A 9663-nucleotide genomic window follows, 5' to 3' on the forward strand; every position below is an offset into this window, starting at 1 on the left:
GGGGGGACAGTGAGGGGTCAGGACTGGGACCCCAGAGAAGGAAGAAGAAAAGAGGGTTGTGTTGGGGGTTCAGAGAAAGGGTCCTGAGCTCTAGAGAAGCTAGTTCAGGGACCTATGGGGAGGTAGAGAATTTGAAATGAAGGGTTTTTAAGGATTATTTAGGAGTCTTCTACAGTGAAGAATACTCCAAAAAACTTTGGGGCCTTAACAGACTTAACAGAGGTTGGGGGAGTTATTTGTTTGTTGGTAGTGTTGTGAACAAACAGATTACAGGATTTTACTTGAGAAGACCCAGAGTGAGGAGTATGTCAGGATGAGGGTCCTTCCTCTATTTGAGCTCTATAGCACTATTCCTCTGGAGCGCTGATTCCAATTATACTACTTATTAACTCTGTGACTCAGTCACTTTGCCCCAAACCTCAATTTTCCTCTTCTTTTAAACTGGATGATAGGGATGCCAACATATGTAATGTGCCTAGTTCAGTACTAGCACACAGTAGGTACTCAATAAATGAAATGCAATTACTATTGTGTTATAGAGGGAATTTCCAAGCTGAATGATGGATTGCGGTTTGGATGGGAGTACCAAGCACAGTTAAGACAATTAGACAGACCTTTATGGCTGACTCTGGTAAGTTGAGTTTCAAAGCGAGTTCCTTCTGGAGATTTTTATCTGGAAACATGGTGTGGCTAAACAAAGCCTCCAACTCTTCATGCTGCGTGTGCATGAATGAGGTGCGTTTTTGGTGCTTCTTCCATATTGCTGTAGAGCAGAGATGGAGAGGGAGTGGTTACACTAACACAACCCCCTCTCCCCCAAACTTCCCCCAAACCATAGCTGTGAATTTCCCATGGCTTTCCACCAAGTAAGCTTGAAACCCAAGACATATAGATCCCAGGTCTTGACTCTGGGAGCCTGAGACCTATGTAACAGTGCTCTGTCCTCAGTTGTCTGAGATTTAGTTTGTCCTTGCTAGGAAATGTTACCTCTTCAATTTTCTCTGTACCCAGTCTGTTTGCTCAGGAAACTGGCTCCCTTGACTTTCAGTTTGCCCTGCCCTCCTTTTTCATAGGCACTCAGTCTGTCTACCCTATCTTAGCCTCAGGACAGTGGCCAGTGTTTGTCACTCTTTGTTTCTTTTAGAAACTGGGAAGAAACCTCATGTCCCTGCACCTAAATAAAACACACTCTTCAAAATGGGTTTCCTCTCTTCACTTATTTATTCAGGAAACCAGTCTATCTCTTCTGGTGAATTTTTTTCTTTCTTTCCAGGCTTTCTGAAGCTCTGTGGGAAAACATTCATAAGAAATGAGACATAATTAAATATGTGAGGATGATTAAATTATAGACTATCTTTTTAAAAATGGCAATGGAGAGAAAAAAAATTTTCTAGGAAAATACAATTATCAAAATTTGCTAAAAGAACAGCTGACCCTGACTAAAACGACCACAGAAAAACACAGGTTAAGCTATAGAATTCAAGGCAATGCTGTGCTAATTCTCTTGTTATATGCCCATTTAAGAAAAGGAGGAAGGGTTTTCACTAGGGCCTCACTTCTTGTATTTGAAGTCTACAACATCAGTACTAAAACCAGGCAAAAACAAACTATAAAGAAAACTATAGACTAATGCCACTTATGAACATATGAGGTGTGATCAAATAATATGGTGAACGTTTAAACTTAAAAACATNCATACATCTTGAAGACCTTGGTGCCATGGAAACCCTGACAAAATTAAATGAAGTTAGAATATTATATGTAATGTATTTAATTGGGCCTAGCAAACAGGCATAATTATGACCCAAACATCTATAGCAGAGATATGGGATGCGCCTGGAGGTTACAGAGACAGGCAGGAAGGAATTGGGATGTAGGGTATCTGGGTAGATCTCCTTTAACCCTACCAGACCTGAGGCCCTGAACCTAACTGTCCCCTACACCTGGGCTCCTGAGCATTAAAGAGAAAAAAACTAACATGATATAGAAAAATGTTAGTTACATGCAAACAAGTGGTTAGAATAAGATGGAACTTGGAGACATTGTAGAAAATAGGAGTGCTTTTCCACGCACACAACACAGATATGATTAGATAAGATATGATTAGAAATTACTGAAAAATCAGTACAGCGGTCTGGTGGGGTTAATTTGGCATTGGTGGCTTTAGCATGTACACTGCAAAGTTCAGAGGGTACAGAATCCCTTTTGCTGCATAAGCCACTCCCCAGGATGTCCTTAGCTGAACTCTGAACACCAAAGCAAAGCTCAAAGGAAAACAAGAAAATAAGCACTGCTCCCTTATTCCTGCTAAGTTCTATGCACTTATTCCAAAAGCTAGGAATAATCTATCTACATTTTAAAGCTTTCGATACCTCAATTATCATTAATCATTTTACATTGGTCCCTCTGGATGTGCAAATTACAAGTCTGTAATAATTTTTGGGTTGTGTGCAAAAGCCTGTATAAGTTTTTCAACTTGTAAAATACTTTCACTTCTAGTTCAAGGATGCATTTTAGATTCAAGAGCCCTGGGGTGGAAAGAGCTGTATCTATCGCTAGAGAATATTGTTAGGCAAAACAGGTTCTAAACTCTGCAGGCAGAGTTTAAATAGTACATGCAATAAATACAATTGTGCTACATTAACTGGTAGTGTGACACAGGGGATGGAATTTTCTTTTTATTAGTTTCAGGTGTACAAAACAATGTAGTAATTAGACATTTACACCCCTACAGGGGATGGAATTTAAACCACATGAGAATGTCTTGCAATTAAAGCAAATACTGATTGGTGAAAAGATCACAGCATTTGGGCTTTAAAAACTAGAAATTTGGGGTTCTGGGCCTTCCACCTTTTTCCACATCACCTCCTCCCCCTGAAGCCTGCGACGCCTCCATCACCACTGTGTCACTTTAGAGATACCACACAGCCACTCTCATTGAGTGTAGATGTAAGATCCTAAGCTGTCAGAAAGTAGGTACTCTCTTCTTGCTCTAAGATTTTTAGATTCAAAACAGGAATTTACACATAGCTAGGTCTCGTTCTCAGCGCTAACCTTCTCCCCACCCCCCACCATATGTAACTAATTTGCATTACAACCCTCTTACTCAGAGCAAAAAGGTGATGTGCAGCTCAGCCTCAGTCTCCATGTTCACCATTCCAACGGTCCCCTTGGTGCACCTGCTCACCTCTGAAAAGCTTACCTGAACGGCACGGGCTGAGTCAGCATCCGCGGCACCTGCCTCCCCTGACGGTGAGCAAGCGATCAATGGCAGGAGGCGGCTGAAGGTACAGCAGCTGCACAGAGGACAGAATTCTGTTGAGGAGGCTGGGAAAGGAGAGAAAACTTCAACAGAAATAGTTCAAGTGTCTCGAAGTTAAAAATAAAACGATATCACAAGAGGCAATGTGACCAGGCTCAGCTTACGATTTTTCTTTCCCGTGTATTTATCAACAGTCGGTCTCTACGGGAGTGGCATTTAGCAGGGGAAGCCCGAAGGGAAATGAGGTTTTATATCAATGGGTTTTCTTTCCCTCGAGGAAGGTAGAAAATCCTTTTAAGAAGGATCATTTTCAAGGCCTCTCAGACCTCTGTGCGTGCAATCGGCAGATCCAGCTGTGCTCGCCGAGGCCGGTGGAGCATTTGGGACAGGCCGCTGCGCTAATTATAACCATGCTTTTCACCTAAGCCCATCGCTGGCTGAAGCCCCAACTTGTGCAAGTGGCATGCGGTCCGGTTTCAGTTTCTCCTATTTCTTGTCGTGACAAGTAAGTGGCTGTCCTCCCATGGCCTTCTTCTTTCCCGGGTGGTTGGAAAAGGGAGAGCTGGTAACTCATAAATCAAGCGTAGAGTGAGTCCAATGTGAGAGAATTAGATAGGTGGCAGGAGGCTTAGCTATGGCTTAGTTCAATTCCCTCTTTTTATAGATGAGAAGACTGAGGTTTAGAGAAGGTAAATTGTTTATCCAAAGTCACACAGCTTGCTAGTGGAAGAACCAGAGGACTCAGTTATTCTCACCCTCAGTCTGGTGCTCTTCTGTATCTCATCCTCTTCAAAGGAGTTCATTCAGCTATCTTCTAATGAAAAGGAAATATGTAATTCTGGCTTTGCTAATTTCTAGGTAGAGTAGACCCCCTTATCCATGGTTTCTTTTTCTGCAGTTTCAGTTACCTGTGGTCAACTGTAGTCTGAAATATTAAATGGAAAATTCCAGAAATAAACACTTTACACGTTTTAAATTACCGCCGTTCTGAGTAGCATGTTGAAATCTTGTGCTGTCTCGCTCCACCGTCCAGCTTGGAATGTGAATCATCCTTGTCCAGCATAACGATACTGCATACACCACCCGTTAGCCACTTAGTAGCCATCTTGGTTATCACTGTCACAGTATCACAGTGCTTGTGTTCAAGTCACCCTTATTTTACTTACTAATGGCCCAAAGTGCAAGAGTAGTGATGCTGGCACTTTGGACATGCCAAAGAGAAGCTGTGAAGTGCTTCCTTTAGTGAAAAGGAGAGTACAGTACAATAAAATATTTTGAGAGACCACATTCACATAACTTTTATTGCAACATATTGTTATAACTGTTCTATTTTATTATTATTTTTGTTAATCCCTTACCGTGACTAATTTATAAATGAAACTTTATCATAGGTATGTATAGGAAAAAACGTAGTATATATAGGCTTGTATTGTTATAGTATATATTGGTACTATCTGCCATTTCAGGCATCCACTGGGGTCTTAGAACATATTCCCTGAGGATAAGGGAGGATTTTGACCAAGTTACATAACCACTCTCTCCCTCAGTTTTCCCAATTGTGAAATAGGGCTGACACTACTCAGTGTGACCCTGTGTTGAAAAGCTAACATAATACATCAATATATGTAATGCACACGAATGATGTCTAGCACGTACCAAGTGCTCAACAATGCTGTTATTTGAATGTATGGGCTAACAATAGATGTGCAAAATTCTGCTGTAATTAACAGACACTGAATTTCAGTTTCCCCTGGATTCTTCCATGCATATGTGACTGTGTTAGTAAAATTACTCAGGGTAAGCAACGAGCAGTTGGAAATTATAAAAATTTTGTGTATTGATCTTGTATTCTGAAACTTTGCTGAACTTATTAGTTCTAATAGTTTTCTTATGGATTCTTTAGGATTTTCTTTTACAAGGTTATGTCATGTGTGAATAGAGATATTTTTACTTCTTCCTTTTAAATTTGGAAGTCTATTACCTTTTCTTGCCTAATTTCCTTCACTGCCAAGAGCTTCTAGCACTATGTTGAACAAGAGTGGTGAGAATGACCATCCCTAATTTGTATTCCTGATATTAGGAGGAAAGCATTTAGTCTTTCACTATTAAATATGATATTACCTGTGGATGTTTTGTAGATGGTTTTTATCAAGTTGAAGGACTTTGATAGTTTAACCTAGTCTGTTGCATGCCTTTATCGTGAAAGGGTGTGGAATTTTTTCAAATGCTGTTTCTGTGCCTATTGAAATGATCGTGTGGTGTTTGTCCTTTATTCTATTAATATGCTATATCATTGATTGATTTTTGTATGTTGAACTAACCTTGCATTCCTGGATAAACCCCTTAGTCTGGTATATAATGCTTTTCATATGTTTCTGGATTCAGTATTTTAGCATTTGTTGAGGATTTTTGCATTTATATTCATAAGGGATATTAGTCTGTAATTTTACTGATGTCTGTTCAGTTTTGGTATCAGGGTAATACTGGTCTCGTAGAATGAGGTAGGAAATGTTCTTTTCTATTTTATGGAAGAGTTTGTGAAGGATTGATGTTAACTCTTTAAACATTTGGTAAAATGTAGCAGTGATGCCATCTGGGCCTGGGCTTTTCTTTGTGGGAAGTTTTAAATCACTAACTCAATCTCTTTACTTATTAAAGCTCTATTCACAACATTTCTATTTCTTATTGAGTAAGATTTGATATTTTGAGTCTTCCTAAGATTTTGTGATTTTGTCCATTTCATTTAAGCTATCTAATTTGTTATAAAAATTATACATTTTTATATGCAGTTTTTATGCAGTTTTTCAGTATTCCTTTATAATGCTTTTTATTTTTGTAAGGTTGGTAGTTATGTCCCATCTTTCATTTCAGATTTCTGATTTTAGTAATTTGAGTTGTGTGTGTGTGTGTGTGTGTGTGTGTGTGTGTGTGTGAATCTAGCTAAAGTTTTGTCATTTTGTTGATCTTTTCAAGGAAGTAGCTTTTGGTTTTATTGATATTCTCTATTGTTCTTTTATTCTCTATTTCTTTTTTCCTGCTCTAGTCTTTCCTTCCTTCTGCTTGCTTCGGACTTAGTTTGTTCTTCTTATTCTAGTTTCTTAAGGTGAAAAGTTATTGATTTACTGGTAAACCTATGGAGACAGTAAAAGGATCATTGATTGCCAGGGGTTAGGGGACAGGGAGGGAGAAGTCGGTGGAGCACAGAGGATTCTTAGGGCAGTGAAACTATTCTGTAGGGTATTATAATAGTGAATACATGTCACTATACATTTATAAAAATTAATGTAATGCACAACAGTGAGGCTTAATATAAACTATGGGCTTTAGGTGAGATTGCTATATCAATGTAGGTTCATCTGTTGTAACAATTTACCATTCTTGTGTAGATTGTTGCTAATGGGGGAGGCTATGTGTATATAGGAGCAGGGCATATATGGGAAATTTCTGTACCTCCACTCAATTTTGCTGTGAACCTAAAACTGCTCTAAAAAATAAAGACTATTTAAAAAATAAAAAGGGAAAAAAATAAACAAAAACTTCACAGCCTAAGTGCCTGTGTCTGTCTCCAATGTTTACAGTCATGCCTACAGGATTGCTCTGCAATGACCCACAATGTGATAGGTACCCTGACCTGCAAACCTGCTACTGCTACTGTCCCTGTTAGTAAACTACTACTGTCAGTAAATGCTGATTCAGTTTTTATTATTCACATTATAATTTCTTCCATGATTGATTCATTATTTAGAAATATACTTTTAAATTTCTCAGTGGAAGGAGAGGTTGGGGCTTCTTCTAATTAAATTTTCTTATGATCAGATAATGGTGTTTGTATGTTATTGATTCATCCGAGTTTAAGATTTGCTTTGTGGTCTAGTATGTGAACATTATGTGCTTGAAAAGAATGTGTATTCTTTTCCAGTTGGATGCAGAAATCTACATACTTCTATCAGATCAACCTTATTAATTGTATAGTTAAAATCTTCTCTACCCATGCTAAACATTTATCCATTTGACCTATTAATTATTGAGTGTTATACTAAAATCTTCCAGGCCGGCTGAGTGGCACGTTGGTTAAGAACTGGCTTGGGATGCCAGTTCTGAGCAGCAGGGCCCTGGTTCGGATCCCACATGGGGCCAGTGACACTGCCCTCTACAGCTAAGATGGTGAACAACAGCTCGACCTGGAGTTGGGCTGCTGCGAGTCACTAGCGACGGCATAGGCTGCAGCCCCTGCTGCAGTAGGCTGCCATAAGCTACCAGCGTGAGTGGCTGGCAGTCAGCGTGAGCAGCTGGTGGCCGGTATGAGCTGCCAAGAGCCACCATAAGCGGCCGTCAGAGGCCAGTGACTGATCTGCCTCACCCGGGAAGAGCGCAATGATGGTGCCAACATGGGCCAGTGAAGCAACGTCCTCCACAACTAGACTGAAGAACAAAACGACAGCAACTTGTCTGTTCCCCTTCCCCCAATTCCCCAATAAAATCTTAAAAACAAAACAAAACAAAAATCTTCCACTATAATTATGTATTTGTTAAGTTGCCCCAAGAATTTTGTGAATTTTTGTTTTATATGTTTTTGGAATATGCTGTTAAATGTATACAAATTCAGAATTATATCTTTCAGGTAAATTGTTCCTTTTGTCCTTGTCTAATGTACTTTTACTTCCAAGAGTGTTTTGCCTTACAGTTTAATTTGATAGATATTAATATAACTATGCTGGCTTCTATTCTATTTTTTTAAAAAAGGTTATTGATTTGAGATCTTATTTTTGAAATACAGGCTTTTGCAGATATAAATTTCCTTCTAAACACTGATTTACTTTCATCCTATAAGTTTGGTATGTTATAGTTTTGTTTTTGTTCATATCTGAATATTTCCTGATTTTCCTGATTTCTTCTTTACCCATTGGTTATTTAGTAGTGTGCTTTTTAATATCCATATATTTGTTAATTTTATGAATTTTTCTGGTATTGATTTCTAATTTCACTCCATTATGTTTGGAACATACCTTATATTTCAGCCCTTTAAAATTTATTATTTTATGGCTGCAAATGCCTTTTATCTAAAATTTTTATGTCCTTCAAGTTTTGAAGTTTTCTCCACAGAGGTCTTTTCTTAGTTAATTCCTAGACATTTTGTGGAGAGGTACTTATTTTATTCTGTGTTTATTATAGGTTTTGAGAAATGCTATTTATTGATTTTGTAGATTGATCATGTAGCTGGAAAATTTGCTTAATTGTCAGTCTAAAAGTTTGGCTATTGATTTTGCTTGTTTTCCTAGATGATCTCTTCCTATACTAGTTCTTACATTTCTTACTACATATAGACTCATTCTATATTAAAACTAATGGTGATGGTGACTTCCCCTTAAATTTTGACTGAAAGTACCCTAGAGAAAACCCCAGACCTAAATATTGGAAATAAAATATGAGTTTATAACCTGCTCCCATAAAAAGGCTGCTGACCTTCTTTTCAAAAGTCTAAGATAGTTTGGGGAAGAGGAATTTTTGGAGTCTAATTGGCCATTAGAGATTAGGCAGGTCTCTTCCCAGGCAGAGTTGTGGGATTGATTGTGTAGTATTGAGCTATACTTGGAAACAACTAGTTTCTATAACATTTCCATGGAAATCAAAGCGACACCAACCCGGATTTTTGGGTTAAGACACAAAGGCAAGAAGAGAGGCATGTACAAGATGCAAGACAATCCTTTTTTCTGTATAATCTGGTATTTATTAGTATTTTGATCAGAGGAATCCAAAGTCCATCATACTGGAGGGCTTTTGAAATTCTGGGCTGTCTCTTAGACTGTAGGCTACAAAACCTCAGCTGGTCATACTGGATGAGGTTTGCCAGGAGATGGACCCACAGCTGGACCACTGAAGATGCTAAAAGAAGAACGCTGTTCTTCTAGCTGGGGCCTGGGGGTGAGAGATACTGATATAGGCAGTGGAAAGAAGAGTCAGATAGCTCATCCTCATCAGGAAAACTGTACAGTTTCATGATTTGGGCTATGTCATAGGCATCAGCATACAAAGCAGGAACTGAGGCCACTAGCGTCTCCAACTGAGGACCTTGCATTTGGACATCATTTATGGGACTCTCAGTGATGATAGAGTCCCAGGCCCAATTGGAAGGGCCAAGGGGATGAGGTGGAAGGGAGCTATAGAAACCTGAAAGAACAGGAAAAGAAGAATAAGGACTGGTGGATGTTGTGGGTGAGGTAAGCATGTTCTGGGCTGGAAGAACCTGGCTTGGTTGTTTTACTGATAGCTGTTGCTGCTGCTGCTTCCTCAATTGGACTCGCCGGTTCCTGAACCAAGTCTAGGAATTGAGAAAGAGGGGAGATTATGGTCTTTAGTGAAGAAGTCTGAGGCATCTCCTGGGTGAGAAAAGCCAAGTTATA

At 39.1% G+C, this 9663-nt stretch overlaps 2 protein-coding genes across 2 annotated transcripts in view; both read right to left on the minus strand.

Moving 5' to 3' along the window:
- The window catches only part of FBXO40 (F-box protein 40), a 29004-nt gene extending 25258 nt beyond the window's left edge, over nucleotides 1-3746 (minus strand). Inside the window, exons 1-2 of the mRNA XM_019652939.1 lie at nucleotides 3427-3746; nucleotides 3203-3327 (exon numbers count right to left, since the gene is read on the minus strand). The gene's annotated coding sequence lies outside the window, so the exon portion shown is untranslated. The remainder of the gene's footprint in view (nucleotides 1-3202; nucleotides 3328-3426) is intronic.
- Nucleotides 3747-9004: 5258 nt separating this feature from the next.
- The window catches only part of ARGFX (arginine-fifty homeobox), a 10561-nt gene continuing 9902 nt past the window's right edge, over nucleotides 9005-9663 (minus strand). The window contains 3 exon segments of the mRNA XM_019650984.1: nucleotides 9005-9111; nucleotides 9114-9182; nucleotides 9185-9581. Coding sequence (XP_019506529.1) covers nucleotides 9005-9111; nucleotides 9114-9182; nucleotides 9185-9581 — 573 coding nt within the window.

Source organism: Hipposideros armiger, unplaced genomic scaffold, assembly GCF_001890085.2.
Source record: "Hipposideros armiger isolate ML-2016 unplaced genomic scaffold, ASM189008v1 scaffold_8, whole genome shotgun sequence".
Classification (NCBI taxonomy): Eukaryota; Metazoa; Chordata; class Mammalia; order Chiroptera; family Hipposideridae; genus Hipposideros; species Hipposideros armiger.